This window comes from Malania oleifera, chromosome 4, assembly GCF_029873635.1.
Source record: "Malania oleifera isolate guangnan ecotype guangnan chromosome 4, ASM2987363v1, whole genome shotgun sequence".
Lineage (NCBI taxonomy): Eukaryota > Viridiplantae > Streptophyta > Magnoliopsida > Santalales > Ximeniaceae > Malania > Malania oleifera.
In genome coordinates, this window is record NC_080420.1 from 117,096,338 (window position 1) to 117,112,979 (window position 16,642).

Consider the following 16,642-nt stretch of genomic DNA (forward strand, 5'->3'; position numbering starts at 1 on the left):
TCATTTGGAAAGGAAATCACTGCAAGCTACCTATTGGAGAGGAAGACTTTGGTTTGGCTTCTCTCTTGAGCAGAGGGATATCACAACTCTAAAGCTAATATGGTTCCTTAGCTCTTTTAAAAACTTCTTTTGATCATCTAGATTCATACTTAGCTCTTCTTTTGGATAATCTGGATTCGTACTCAAAGGAAAAAGTATCTATCCATCAAAATGAAAAATCTAGAACGGAAAACACACCTCCTTCTATAATAACTAGCTACATGAATTCCCCTTGCTTCAATTCCAATCTTCCTATCGAGCTGGGGACCAAGATTGACGCAAAGGTTGCTAGTTTTACCCTCTGACGCTTTCTGGAATTGGCCTAGAAGAGCCTCTTCAAACGTGAAAGCCTTGAGAGAGAAAACGACCAAATCCTATCCTTTGATGATGAAGCTTCTACTGGCTAACTGACAAATTAACATTTAGTTCCAACACTCCTTTGTTTGGCTTGCTATCATAGATAGGGTTTTCTACCTTAGACAAACTCAACTTTTGGGAATTATCATTCAATCTTCCTACAAAATTTATAACTCATAACTTAAAAATAGAAACCACGAGTCTTTTGAGGGAAAATTTACACAAAAAAGAAGCTACAGTAATTAAAATTTAGCAACATAAATTGAAAGCCAACGGCCTTTCGCGCTATAGAGATCCCGCGGCAAAGAATTTTATTCGAAATTCTGGGTATGCGCATCTGGAGATGTTCATTTTTAACCAGCAGCAAAAGGATTTTCCGATTTCATCTGAAAATCATCGAGGAGTTTAGGGTTCTTGGATTGGAGATTTCGCAATTACAAAATCATCAATGAGCTAGGGATTCTGTCGCAGCAGATTCGTCAAGGTTTGGGATTATACAGCTTTGAGGTACATTTTCGACGTTACATCCTTCTCTCTCCCCCCATCTCTGCAAACTTTGTTACATTTAGTGCGTGTATTCAACTTTGAGATGCAGGTTTTACGCTTGGGGATTGTGAAAAACGATAGAAATCAGCAACCCAATCTTTTATTCAACTTATTGATGGCAATGGAACCAACCCAGTTGAAAAATCCCTAGTTTTTCTTAGTAATGATCATTTTGGACCATTTTTTTTTTTTTTTTGCCTGTTTAGGGAGATGAGTGAGTTGTGTCTGCTTGCTTTGAGATAATTCTAAAAACCGCAGTAAGTGGTCATGTATTAAGCGTATGTTTATCCGAAGTTGGTTTCTGTTCTGAGCATAAATACGTTGAGGTTCGACACTTCAGCTTCCAGATTGTTTACAAAAAAATTCAAAATTTTGTTGCTTTTATTTTAATTGAAATCTTTATGTTTTCAGATTATTTTGCAATTTATGCATGCTTGTCTAGTCATAAATTATTAATTTTGTCATTAATTGTTTTGCATCTCTTGTTTTTTAAATTTGCTACTTAAGAACTGCAATTTAATTTTTCTACTTTTTGTTTTCCTCCCTGCATTTAGGTAAAATTACAAGACTCCATATCTCGCCATAGGAACTATATTTCTTTAGTTCTAAATTTTCTGATGTTAAAAAATATAGCTGTATTAGTGATGACTACTCTAGCACTCTTAACCGCTGACTCTGTGGATCTTAGATGTTGAAGATGGAAAAAGTGGTCATTTCTTCCATTTTATATCTCCATCAAAGAGGTGATAATCATAACGGATTTTGAATTCCAAGAAGGTTCACAGATCATGCCACCCCTTCAAGAGCCAAAAGTTGTTAAAATTAACCAGGATCCTCACAACTGATGTCTCTGAAATTTGGCACACTATCCTTGTTCTTTCTTATTTAGTAAATCTAATGGGCCATTTACATGATTTACTTATGTAGTCATAAATCATAATTAAAGGGAGTGATAAGTGATGGCAGTAATCTTTTGTGCTTAATTATTTGTACTAGGACAAATTGATTTTCATTGAAAATCTTGATGGTTGCCAGTTGCCGTAGATTGTTAATTTTATCTTACTCTTTACGAAGATATCATATATAATGAAAAATAAGATAATGGTTGTACATCAAGGATCTACTTTGAGCCCTAATCTTTTTACTTCAGTGATGGATAAATTGACTAGGAGTATCCAAAATAAGGTTCCATGGTATATGTTGTTTGCAAATGATATTATATTGATTGATGAAGCTAGGGGTGGAGTAGATGATAAGTTAGAATTATGGAGAGAAGGTTTGGAATCTACAGACTTAGGATAAGTAGAAATATGAAAAAATATATGAAATGTAATTCAATAATAGTAGGAGGAATATTATTGTGTTGCTGTTTTTAAGGGATAGCAATAGAGAGAAGATTAAACTGGGTAATCAAAAGATTAATAGCACTGATAGATTTAGATATCTTGGATCTATTATGCAAGGTGAAGGGGAAATTGAAGATATGGTGCATAGAATTAAGACAGGTTGGGTAAAATGGAGTGTGTTTAGGTGTGTTGTGTGATCGTAAAATACCCTTAAAATTAAAAAGAAAGTTTTATAAGACGGCTATAAGGCCAGCTACGCTTTATGATTCAGAATTCTAGGCAGCTAAGAAATAACATGTACAAAAAATGAAAGTAGCTGAGATACGTATGTTAAGGTGGATGAATGGTTTAACATTAAAAGATAAAGTAAGAAACGAACATATACGCAATAATTTAGGCATATCATCACTAGTTGAAAACAAGATATGGGAGGGCCGACTCAGATGGTTTGTGTTATTTATGGCGTGGCTTTTATACTTTGGATTTCATAATTAAAGAAGGAAGAAAAAAAAAAACATAAAGGGGCAGCACAGCAGGGACTCATCGACAAGTGTCTTGTGCTCGTCGACGAGTAGATCCCGAGAGCAGAAAAATCTCAGAGTTTTGTAGATACCAAGAGCAAAAAATGGGCTCGTTGACGAATGCTCTGTTCTCGTTGACGAGTGTCATTCTCTGTATCGTTGACAAATCCCCTATACTCGTCGACGAGTGCGCCTGGGTTGCGAGCAGTTTTTTGAATTTTGAATTTGAACGTTGGGGTGGTTGGGTAATTGGAGGGAAACCTTTGAGAGACTGTTATATATGTCATTCTGGGCATGTATTGAGAGAGAGTGATCATTTTGAGAAGTGTATTGTGTACTTTGAGATTTCCTTAGTGAAATTCTTGTGTCATTGCTTCTGTGGATGTAGGCTTTGCCGAACTACGTAAATCTTGTTGTTATTCTTATTGTTTATCATTTTCTGGTTGTGTTTCATTTACTTGTTGTATTTATTCCGCTGTGCTTTGTATTTATCCCATCTATATCACAACAAATTGGTATCAGAGAGATTGTTGTTTATGGCATCGAGTTCGTCTTCTGCAAGATTTGACATCATCAAATTTGATGGAACCGGGAACTTTGGTTTATGGCAGAGGAGAATGAAAGACATTCTTTTACAACAAGGAATGGGAAAGGCATTACTTGGTGTTCAACTGGATGGAATGGATGAGGCAATATGGGGAGAATTGCAAGCAAAGGCCGCTTCTACAATACGCTTGTGTTTGGCTGACGAAGTACTCTATCGGGTGATGGAGGAGGATTCTCCAGTGGCTCTATGGTGAAAGTTAGAGAGCTGGTACATGTCCAAACCTATCAATAATAAACTTTTTCTTATGCAACGTTTGTATTGACTTAAGATGGTTGAAGGATCAAACTTAGATCAACATATTAATGCCTTCAATCAAATTATTAGTGATTTGATGAGAGTTGATGTTAAGTTTGATGAGGATGACAAAGCTTTGATGTTGTTAAACTCTTTGAATCTTGTGACTACTCTTACGTGGCGAAAAGAAACTCTTGATCTTGACTCAAAGTCTCGTCATTGCATCTTTTTGGGATATCCAGAGGGTGTAAAGGGGTACAAGCTCTGGGACCCAGTGGCAAAGAAGGTGGTAGTCAGCAGGGATGTAGTATTTAATGAAAAGGCTATGGTGAAATGTACACAAGATTTTGATGAAAGAAACAAGAGCTAGAAAGCTGGGGTAGTGATGAACATGTTGTGCAGGTGGAGTTGGAAGGGCAACGGAAATGATCATGGTCCTATGGTTGCAAGGAGCTCTAGCTCGGGAAACCAGCAAGTTGACAATCTTCCTAAATGGAGATCCAGACGCACTATCAGACCTCCACCAATGTATGAATTTGAAGAGTTAGTATCTTATGCTTTCCTTACTAGTTACAACGATCAAACTACATTTCGAGAGGCAGTGTATGGCCAGGAGAAAGATAGGTGGAGAGGTGCGATGATTGAGGAGATGGAATCACTACATAAGAACCAAACTTGGGATTTGATGGAACTTCCAGATGGGAAGAGACCGATAGGTTGCAAATGGGTATATAGGAAGAAGGAGGTAATTTCAGAAAAGGAAGAAGAGAAATTCAAGGCACGATTGGTGGAAAAAGGATACTCACAGAAGAAGGGGATAGATTATGATGAGATCTTTTCTTTAATGGTCCGACATACTTCTATCAGAATTGTGTTGGGGTTGGTAGCTCATTATGATTTTCATTTGGAATAAATGGATGTGAAGATAGCGTTTCTTCACGGTGACTTGGAGGAACAAATCTACATGGTACAGCCGGAGGAATTCATTGAATCGGAAAAAGAAATTTTAGTTTGCAGGTTGAAGAAATTTCTTTATGGGCTGAAACAGTTTCCAAGACAATTGTATAAATGGTTTGATTCTTACATGATCAAGATTGATTACAAAAGGTGTGAGTATGACTGCTGCATATATGTGAACAAGCTTGAGGATGGTTCTCTAATTTTCTTGTTGTTGTGCATCGATGACATGTTGAAAGTTGCAAAAGATTTAACTGAGGTGAATCAGTTAAAGTACTTGTTGTATAAGGAGTTTGAAATGAAGGATCTTGACTCTGCCAAGAAAATAGTTGGGATGGAAATTCGCCGTGACAAAACTGTAGGGAGATTATGACTATCTCAGGGCGGTTATGTGCATAAGGTTTTGGAGAGGTTTAGCATGGTTGATGCAAAACCGGTGTGTACACTTTTAGCGAGTCATTTTAAGTTGTCTACTGCAAATTGCCTAAGTACGGATGAGGAAATTTGGAACATGTCAAAGGTCCCCAATGCTAGTGCTGTGGGGAGTTTAATGTATGCCATGATGTGTACGAGGCCAGGTTTGGCTCATGCTGTGAGCGTGGTAAGTAAGTTTCTCTCTAATTCGGGAAGGCAGCATTGGGAAGCCGTCAAATGGATACTCAGATACTTACGGGTTTCACTGGGATATGACATCATGTTCAGCAAGCAATAGGGTTGTCCTTCAGTTATGGGGTTTGTAGATGTTGATTATGCTGAAGATATGGATGACAGAAGGTCTACAACAGGATATGTATTTACCCTTGTAGGAGGACCAGTATGTTGGAGATCCATGGTATGATCTCTGGTAGCATTACCCACGACTGAGGCGGAATATATGGCAGTTGCCGAAATTGCAAAGGAAGCCTTATGGCTTACCGGTTTAGTTAGAGAGCTGGGATTACAATAGGATGGAGTGGTGCTGCATTGTGATAGTCAGAGTGCAATTTACTTGGCGAAGAATCAGATATATTATGCTAGAACCAAGCACATTGATGTGAGGTTCCACAGGGTTCGGGAATTGATTACTTCGGGTGAGCTTGTGTTGGAGAAAGTTCACACGTCTGAAAATGCAACTGATATTCTGACAAAATCAGTTACTTCTGAGAAGTTCAAACATTGCTTGGACTTACTCCATGTCTCCAATTGATAGAAAGGAGACAAACCCAACAAAGCAATTTAAGTTTAAGGTGGAGCAGTTAGATATGTTTTTCGGGATTCTCCTAAGGGGCGTATAATCGCCAAGGTGGAGATTGTTGTTTATGGTGTGGCTCTTATACTTTGGATTCCATAAACAAAGAAGGAAGAAAAAAAAAAACATAAAGGGGCAGCACAACAAGGACTCGCCAACGAGCACGAGTGTCCTGTGCTCATCAACGAGTAGATCCCGAGAGCAGAAAAATCTTAGAGTGCTAGAGATACTGAGAGCAGAAAATGGGTTCGTCGACGAATGCCCTGTTCTCGTCAAACAATGTCCTTCTTTGTATTGTCGACAAATCCCCTGTACTCGTCGACGAGTGCGCCTGGGTTGCAAGCAGTTTTTTGAATTTTGAATTTGAACATTGGGGTGGTTGGGTAATTAGAGGGAAACCTCCGAGAGACTATTATATATATCATTCTGGGCATGTATTAAGAGAGAGTGATTATTTTGAGAAGTGTATTGTGTACTTTGATATTTCCTTAGTGAAATTCTTGTGTCAGTACTTTTGTGAATGTAGGCTTTGTCGAACCATGTAAATCTTGTTGTTGTTCTTATTGTTTATCATTTTTTGGTTGTGTTTCATTTACTTATTGTATTTATTCCGCTGTGCTTCGTATTTATCCCATCTATATCACAACAGTTTGGGCATTTAAAACAAAGACCTAGTGGAGTACCTATGAGGAGGAGTGAGTTAGTTATGGTTTCTGGCATGAAAATGGGTAAGGGTAGGCCTAAAATAACTTGGAATGAAGTAGTAAGGAAGGATTTAACAACCCTTAAACTAATAGAGGAAAATGCTTTGGATTGGGTGAATTGGCAGAGAAGGATTCATTTAGCCGACCCCACCTAGTGGGACTAGGCTTGTTGTATATAAGGATATCCATAATCTTCAAGAGGTAATGAAATATGATGTATTTTTATTTGTTAGTGCAATCTCAACATGAACAAGCGTGTCAATTTGCATTTTGATGTAACTAGTTCAATCATTTTGGGGGTATTGGATCCTTCGAATTTGTTTTTGTTGATATTTATGCAGTGATTCATGTTATCTCTTGATTAATAAGTAGAATACATAGAATTTGACCGAGAAGAAATTTTTTGCTAGGCATTTTTATGTAACTAGTTCAATCATTTTGGGCTTGTTGCATGTCATCATGTGCTTTTTCTTTCATAAATGCATGAATGTGTTGTCATTACTTTGTTTCCTTTCTAGTCCCAAATGGTGACTCCTTTTCTTGATATTTTTCATTTTAGAAGGGTCGGAGGAGCTTTCATTGCTGCTCTTTGTGTTGGAGGGTTAACATATCTCTAGCAGGAGTGATGTCAGGATTTGGGTTTTGGATTCTGTGGGTGATACTCATGCAAGTCCTTTTTCTTCTTAACTTGTCAAATCTAACATATGTTTCCGTTGGTGCATATGGAATAATGGAAGGCTGAAGTCTCTGCTAAGATAGAGGCGTTTCTTTGGTTGTTGACCCTTATAGACACTATCAATCTGTTGCAGAGTAGGAGGCCTTCTAAGGCTGTCTCCAAACGTGTGCTTTGTGTGTGGTAGTAGTTTGCATAAAGTTCTCCACTTGTTTTTGCATTGCTTGTTTGCATGGGTCTGCCGAGTAGATTATTTGGGGTACCTGGTGAAAATTGAGTGAGCCTGAAGTTAATGAAGGAGCTTTTAAGTATCTCTTTTGTAGGTTTTGGAAAGGGTGAGGGTAATGGGAGGTTGGGAAGATGTGCTCCTTTTGTTGCTTTATGGGGAGGTTTGGTTGCTAAGGAATGCTCACATCTTTTACAGCAAGAGATCCTCTCTTTATCTTTACTTTGGGAAACATTTCAGTAGTAGGCCTCTTTGGACTTTTAGTGCTGGGTGTTTCGAAGGCTACTGTTTCAGGATGCAACCACAATTCTGGTGGCATTGTTGAGCTGGATGTCTATTCTTTTGTTCACTTTCAATTTGATCTGAGGATTCCATGATGGTTGAGTTTTTTACATGTTTAAATTTTTGGAAAATGCCCAATTTATAGGAGACATTTTTGGATTTTTTCCTCGAGTTATTAATTACTTGGATTTTTTGAATGAATATTCTCCTAAGCCTATTCCTTTGCAGACATTGATATTCTATTATTCAATATGACGGTGGTGCTTGATTGGATTTCAATAGGATTAATTTTTTTCCCTGGAAATTTCTAGCTTACAGGGAAGATCTGCCACGCTCTTTCAAATTATTGATTACTTGGATCTCTAGTTTGAATTTTGTAGGATGATGGTAATGCTCGATCGAGATGCTGTACAAGATGGAGCACACAGTACTTATGGAAAACTTTTTTTTTTTTGTGTCTAATAATTTGTATGAACTGCTGGTCTTAAGTAGTTAAGTTATCAGTGCTTCTAGAGATGAATCACTCGGTGAATTTTAATTACTGAGATTGCCTAAATTAGAATATTATAAGTGGTATTATTATGTTGCAAGTATTTATATGGGTTCTAACAATACGTGGAATGGTATGTTTAATATTATAAAATCACAATCAAAATTATTTTTGAGATGGAGAGTATGCAATGGCAAGGATTACATTTGACATGTAAACAGGAAAACCAAGCAATGCATCGGAACTCCTTGAATAATAATATGCTTTAAATAATTTTAGCAAATCATTTTGAGAGCAATATTTGTCTTGAGTTTTTTCCCCAAACTTTTTAGCATCGAGATCATCCATTTGGGAGAAATTTTTAATTTGTTTAGAGATGCTGTTGGTCCACGATTCAAAGGTTTTAGGGTTCCCTCCCTCTCTCTGAGAAATTTTGAGCGCAAAAGTTGTCTTGCTCTCTACTTTTTGAGACTACATTTTATTTGGTTGATGATTTTCTCTGTTCCCAAATATTTTGTTTCTTATTATATTGCCAAGAAATTTATGGCATAATTTAAATAATCTTTGTAAATAAAAAAATATATAAAAATATATGTAAGTATATTTTAAGTTTTTGAAGAGTTAAATTTAATGGTGTGCAATCATATGTTTTATTGTAAATGAGAATATATATATATATATATATATATATATATATATATATATATATGTGTGTGTGTGTGTGTGTGTGTGTGTGTGTGTGTACTCTTGTGTTTTGCAAAACCAACAATAATTGAATCAAATTTTCATGAAACAATAAATTAGGTTTTAGTTTAACAAAATGTTCATACGGGCCAAATTAATTGAAGTGATGAATAACATTGAGTGATAATTGCGGTGTTTCTTTAGAATATTTGCGTTCGAGGTAAGGAAGCAAAGCCATTTTATTTTATTTTTAACAAAAGGTGAGCCTAATCTACATGACTATACCTTGTAATTGAAAATTTAGCAAAGCCTTTTAACCATTTTATTTATCAATCTGCAAGTAACCATTCACTCGAGCTCTTGAAAAGCACAAACGAAAAATATAAAACAAGGTTTTTTTGGTTATTTGATTGTCAAGAAAATTCAAGAAAGAGCAACATATATAACAAAAAATAAATAAATTCTATTTTATACATCATTAATTTTAATCTTTCTTCATGCTTAATCATATATAAATCATTTTTACAATTATTCATATTTGTTGTATAAAATAATTAATTATCATAATTTTTTTTCCCTTCTCTCACAATCCTTAATTCATGTTTCCCTTAGATGCACTTAAGTTTTACGAAGTACAATGAAAAAATGAAAAAGAAATGGCAGCTTTTCCAATATTAAAAGAAAAGGAAAGAATAAAAAAATCAAAAAGCAAAAGAACAAGAATCACTAAGATCCATCCTACTTTATCAAACGATCCTAATATTACGTGCTTGCTTTTGCCCAATACACTGGGGATGTGATTTTGTTTATTTTATGTTGTCAAAATTATGATTCAATTTTTTTTTTTGGCTCTTACTGATTATAAGTTGCGCAAACATTAAAAAATTAAGAACATAAATAATGCATTCACACATTTGACAATAATAATGATAATGATGATGATAATTTCAATAATAGGCTTGATGAATTCATAGACTCTGAAAAAGATAAGTTGACTAAAAATGAAGCTACCTCAATAGTATAGCATTTACGTTTTCAGATTTTTTTTGATAAAAAAAAAGTGTAATTATTTCTCAATGATTTGTCTAAAAAATCATGTTCTTGTTTTTCACAAGTACCTATTTTGTTTTCACCATAAGCCAATTCTATTCAGTTTGGCCACCATTTTTTCTTTTTTGGTTGTGAAAGGGCTCTACCATTTTTTCATTCAACACTCACTAGCAAATTTTATATTTATTTATAGAATAAAATCTTACAATCCTCAATCTGATCCTCGCTTATAATCCCAGCAAACCTACATAGGATCCCAATTTAATAACATCCATTAAAATGAGTTATCCAAAGTGAATTTCTAGCCCTGTAGATCTGAAAATTGAACTGCATGCAACCCATGGATAATGCAAGTAACACAACTCGTGAATCATGATACGTGCAGAGGAATTTTTGTGACATTTACAGCCCCCTTTAAACAACTCAGATAGCTGTTAGCTTCAAAGTACACACGTAAGAGAGCATATATTGTCTCGCCTTTAACAATAAGCTGGAGAGGCAAATGAGACCAAGCAAATTACGCAAGTAATGCACCTCTTGCTACCTCACCTGAAGCTTTGACCACCTGTGAAACACAGGTACAAAGTCGTACAATCCTCCTATATCCGGCTGTAACTCTCTCAAGAGCAGCTCTAATTTCAGCACAAAGTGATTGAGGCGGTGATTCTTCTGTCCCGGCGGATAACACTTTTAGCTGAAAGGGAAGGATATCTGATGGATAAACTCCGCTGTTTAAAAACCATGACATCAGACAAGTCAGTGTGGTTGCATGAACACAACATGAGGGCATATGTCAACGAATAGACAATGATGACAGCTTGTATACATGCTAATATGGATAATCCATTTACAGTGGCAAAAGGACTTACTCTGTTGGGTTTTGTGGAGCCTAGTTGCATTCGATGTGGATGATGACCCGACTTTTCTTTAATGAGAGATTTCTATCCTAAAACTTAGTTCATGGAGCGAAGGATTAGACCGTAAGGCCCAAGTCGCAGCATACAAAACTATTGTTTTTTAGGTGATTAGGTTAAGCCGTCACACTTTACGAGAGAGCGAGAGTGAGAGTATTGTACCGCCACACTCCCTATATTTTTTTCCTGATAATAGTGAAATCCTTACAACTTTATGGACGTAAGAAAAATTGCCGAACCACGTAAATATTGTCTTGTACTTGTGATTGATTTTTTTTTTTTACGTGTATTCTTTCTTTATTTTGTTTCTTACAGATTTCGGGAATTTGTTGTTAATTCCCCGACCAATGCATCTGTTCACCCAAAACACCAGAAAAAGAAAAAAGAAAAAGGAGCCTTGATTCAAAAGACTGAGTTCTTATTTGGCATTGCCTAGATGCCTTGGGTCCAATTTGGGAGATATAGTACATTTTAAGGCTTCAATTAATGCCACTTTTTTGCTTCTATCATAGGAAGCATTTTCGTGACCAGCTTTTCTACAGGATTGGGCAACCTGATTGCCCTTAGTTTTGGGCTTACTTTGTAACTTGGGGGAAGATATGAGAAAAGCTTAAATGGGTCCAGAAGAGTCCAGGTCTTGCAAGAGAGAGTGGAACCTTGGGCACACTTAGAATTTGGTCTCCAAGCTGTCCCCTATAAATATGCTTGTACTCAATTTGTACTGACTAGCAATGAATGAAAGCAATTTAGCTCTCTTGTTTGATGTGATGCATCTTCTTCGATTAGCTGTGATGCCCAAGATCCTGTGAATGATCACCGAGATTTCTCCCAACACTTGTTTTCCTCTTTCCCCATTCTATATTACTCTCAGATTACTGTCACAGCACGACAACTACACCCTTCAGCCTTATTCCACTCCCACCCACCTTGAAAACCAAATCAGAGCCCTTTTCATTAGCTTCATCAAGGACATCACGAAAAACAGTTCTCTAAACCTGTTACAAGTTCTAATTCACTGACATACAACCTGAACAGCCTTCGTTTCCTCTCTTAATAGTTGAGCTCCTACCTCTTCTTTTCAACCTCTTGGCAACCTACTAAGCCCCATTATTTTCAGTAAATTTCAGCCTAAAACCTTTGCTAACCCCTCCACAGGCATTTGTCAATATTGCCAGACTACTTGAAAGACCATGCATCAGATAAATAAAAGCATGGATAGCACTATGGCATCTCAGAGGCAGAAGGTTCAAGGGAAAGCTAACTGATAAACAGTGGGATGATTTCCTTATGTGATGACAGAGAGGGTTGATGCTTTGGAAGCAAAATTACAAGAAATGGAAGCTGCTAGCCCTTGCCCAACAATACTTCGAGAGCAAAAATAAAGATGTTTCAACCTGTGGCTCCAGGAATGAAGCAGAATGCATGGTAGAGTATGTGAACCAAGACAAGATGGCTCCTGTCACCTCTGAACACTAGCTCCAGAATGGATGCTCCTTTTGAAAGACTTCAGGTATCTCTTTTGAAGATGGCTAACAAAGTGCACTCTCACAACTTCCCAAACAAGTTGAAATTATAGCTATTTCTGTATCTGCATATACTACTCTTGAACAAATTAGGAAGGAATGGTGGCAAAATCTAGAGACTAGAGGCATTATCCAAAAGCTACAAAAAGAGACTTCAGTCCCTCCTTACCTTTGGGACTCTTTAAACTTACTGTGTGAAGGGAGGGTTTTATTAGTGTCTAATTTAGCCCACAAGCAAACCATACTACAAGAATTACATTCATCACCGGCTGCAGGTTACTTTGATTTTCTTAGAACCTACAAGCGCATTTCTTAGGAATTTTATTAAAAGGGAATGAAGGGTGAAATAAAAAAATTTGTGGCAGAATTTGATTTTTACCATCTTCTCATGGTAAGTTTACTATTTTTTTTGTTGACAACCGTTTCACAAAATATGCTCATTTTTGTGTCATAACTGACCCTTATGCTGTTATAAGTGTTGCTTGTACTTTTGTTGAGAATATTGTCAAGTTGCATGGAATTCCTTAGTCTATTGTCAGTGATCATGAAAAAGTCTTTATCAACAACTTTTAGACGGAGCTTTCCCGTTTGCAAGGAACACAAGTGAATATAAGCACTACATATCATCTATGTCAGCCTTGGTGACTACATGTTCTTAATTGTCATGTTTTGATGATAACAATCCATTAGTGGTTCTAGGTAAATTAATCTTTGCATATTAAGCTATTGTAAGTACAAACACAAATGCAAAGATTAAGTAAAATCTTAATAGGTTAGACATCATCAAAAGGGGGAGATTGTTAGCCTTGGTGGCTACATAATCATGTTTAATGTGTTTTGATGTATTAACCTATTTGTTGTTCCAAGATTATCCTATCTTTGAGGATCATGTTTAGTACAAGTACAAGTGACAAATAAATAAAGGTACTGGATCAAAGGCAAAGATCAGACCGAATAGAGGTTCGAGTAAGAAAGATCAAAGTGGACACTCACTCGGAAGAACTCAAGCACATCCAATAAAGTCATAGTGTAATAGGGAGTGTTTGACGTAGGGACTATTGCAACTCTTGTAGTTTTGTTCACGCATAATTACTGAGCAAGAATTGAGCAAATTACATATGCATACTAGGACACAAGAGTATATAGGATATCATTTACATGAAAAATAAGTTTTTCATTGTTTCATAATTAAAATTTTTCAAAGGCAAAATCATGACTTACATGAAAATATCCTATACTTCACTTTGATTAAAATGGGACAAGTGTTAAGTGGTCTTAATATTGTGAACTTTGATATACTTGGTCCCAGTTGAGTCAAAACTATTTTTATGTACCTAAAGATTCAATTAAATCAAATATACTTTCATAAGGACAAGTTTTAAATCATATTAGTGTCAGAATCTTTTACAAACTTGGTCCTGATTGGGTGTAAAACCTCAGTTATGCACCTATCAAATTTGCTCAACACCCTTCGGTATTTGAGGCATAACTTTTACTAGAAAAGTCCAAAAAGGACGATCTTAGTATCTATGGAAAGCTAAGAAAAAAAACCCACAAATTTCATGTTGATGACTTTAACTGATTTAGGGTAATCGTTGACGATTCGGGGTAATTCGTCGATGATTTCAGGCAGAATGTTAGTAGTCAACAAATGGGGGCAATTAGTCGATGAATGGAGGCAAATAGTCAACAATTGGCGTAGGGATTCAGTCCCCAATGACTATAAATGGCTAGTTTTCACCCCAATGGCCATAAAATGGCTAGTAACCCATTTTGCCTATAAATACAAGTCCAAAGACTTGTTTTATACATTGATTTAGTAGTTCATATATCATTCCCAAGCACACCACATTTTAGTTCCTATATCAAGTGCTCAACTTCTCTCTCGCTCCTTAACTTTGTTGTGAATCATTACTTTGAGAGAGTTGTGCGAGGTTTTGGTTGTATTAATTATCAGCTCATTCAAGGAGCATTTGTTTTGTATTCCATCTTCAAGTTGTAAAAGGTTCTTGGTGAACCTTGCGGCTCTTGGTGAGCAAAACAGATTTGTTCCCGATTGTAAAGGCTTCTCCGCCAGTGAAGGAGTTTCATAGTGGATTGTGGAATCTTTGAATTGGTCTCAAAGTGTGGACGTAGGCTTGGTGCTGAATCATGTTAAAATACCGGTGTTAAGCTTCTCTACTCCACTCTTTATTTTACATCTTTTGCATGATTTACATTTTATATATTGTGATATAATTGCTTATATCTTGCCAAAAATACTATTTTGTAGAGAAAAGCGAAAATACGCGAAAGAGTCCATTCACTCCCCCCCCCCCCCTCTAGACTCTACACCCGGGCCAACAATTTACAATCAGATGGGCAAACTAAAGTTGTTAATAGGTGCTTGGAGACTTACCTTCGTTGCTTTGCTAGCTACAAATTGCAGGATTGGGCACGACGGCTCCCATGGGCGGAATGGCAGTATCGTACACTTATCATTCCTCTATCAAGTTGACTCCATTCAAGGCTATTTATAGTCGAGCTCCTCTTGTTCTTGCTACAGCTAGATCATCTAGAATTGATCAAGTTGACAAGGAGTTACACGATCGAGACAAAGTGCTTCAGATCCTCAAGGAAAATCTTGTTACAACTCAAGCTCATATGAAACAGCATGCTAATAAGCACCATAGTGAAATGGAATTCATAGTGGGAGATTGAGTATTTCTCAGGCTAGTCCTATAGACAGATATCCTGTTTGCTCTTAGATGAAATTGTCTCCTTGATTCTATGGGCCTTACAAGATCCTTAAACATATGTCCCGTTGCTTATTATCTTGATTTACTAGCAGGTTCTAAGGTACATCAAGTTTTTCTTGTCTCTTGCCTAAAAAAGAAGTTAGGGGCACAAGTTACTATGCAACGCCATTTGCCTGATGTTACACCTACAGGTGAGGTTCAAGTGCAACCACAAGCAATTTTGGATCGCCAAGTGGTTAAACGTAGAAGTTGAGACATCATAGAAGTTCTAGTTCACTAGTCTCATTTACCATCTAAAGATGCAACTTGGGAAACTTATCAATCCTTGGAGGAGAAATTCCCGAGGTTTATTGCTGCCCAACCTTGAGGACAAGGCTGATTTGAAGGAGGTGAAAATGTTAGGATTCCCAAATCAATTGGGATTTCTAATTAATCTAATAGGATTCCTAATGAATTCTATTTAATGTTGAGATTTTTATTTAATATGTTAGGATTCTCAAATCAATTGGGATTGAGTCCATTAAGGACTTGGATTGGGATATTTTACATTCCTAATAGGAATAAGTTTCCCTACCCTATACATGTGTAACCCTACAAGGCTTTTCCATCCAAGCAATAACATAATTCATCGGCCTTGGCTAATTTGTTGGAGGCAAATCCACTTGATGTAATCAAACCCTATTTTCTCTTACTATTTTCCCTTCTTAAAATTTCCCCAATTTATCCACAGTAAAACCCTAAGATCTTATCAATGGCTCACTTGGTTATGTCAATGGTACAATCTAAAACTCAATGGTTAATCTTGCTAGTGTGTGTAAGCAAGTACGAAAACACAAGCAACAATAACATACACAAATCAACAAATGATAGGAGCAACAACTTCCAACCTTATTCTTATTCAAAGACAAGGATTACACACTCATTACACATGCAAGAACACCATGCACAAATTCCCTTCGGTGTCCTATTCCACCTGCATGTCATATTCAAATAGTTGATGCCCCCAACTGTCTAGGGCTTGTAGTTCCAATTGCGTAGGTTGTGCTAGATGCGGCCATGATTTGCCAACAAGGCATAACCATGTCAATAATTATGTGGCTAGAAACATGTCCAAATGTCAACCAACAAATTAATCCTTCAGACAAGTATGTATGTCAGCCTTAAAAGGCAAGTTGCCAAGTAACTACCTTGCTGGGTCAACACGTCAGCACTGCAACATTTGAAATTGGCACAAGACACAACCTACGGTTCAACACCTCGTGTCATGCAAGATTTCCCCTTAACCATGATTTATTCCCATGTACAAGCAACACCATATGTCCATGAGGCAATTGACATACCCTAGTTAATCATCAGACCATGTCAACCGAAACCTGCCACTGTAGACCATAGCCCCGACTATATCCATCTCTGGCCATGACAAGTAGGCAATTTAGCATCTCTGTGCTCCCTCCTTAACAACATAGATTGACAATACACCAATTCTCAAGATAACCCATAACAGGCCATCTTGTGCTACTGCC

The 16,642-nt window shown here is 36.8% G+C and overlaps 1 protein-coding gene and 1 long non-coding RNA gene across 4 annotated transcripts in view; one reads left to right on the top strand and one right to left on the bottom strand.

The window, feature by feature from the left end:
• Window positions 1-592: 592 nt before the first annotated feature.
• LOC131153523 (uncharacterized) lies at window positions 593-8,312 on the top strand. The gene is made up of 2 exons (XR_009136252.1): window positions 593-903; window positions 8,087-8,312. It is a non-coding gene; the product is annotated as an uncharacterized LOC131153523 (long non-coding RNA).
• A 1,788-nt stretch (window positions 8,313-10,100) lies between these two features.
• LOC131154424 (uncharacterized) overlaps window positions 10,101-16,642 on the bottom strand; it is a 46,972-nt gene continuing 40,430 nt past the window's right edge. For 2 of the 3 annotated variants that reach the window (XM_058107189.1, XM_058107188.1), the window contains exon 16: window positions 10,101-10,672. In XM_058107189.1, coding sequence (XP_057963172.1) covers window positions 10,462-10,672 — 211 coding nt within the window. In that variant the 3' untranslated portion in view covers window positions 10,101-10,461. The remainder of the gene's footprint in view (window positions 10,673-16,642) is intronic. The other variant, XM_058107190.1, reaches the window with a different exon arrangement.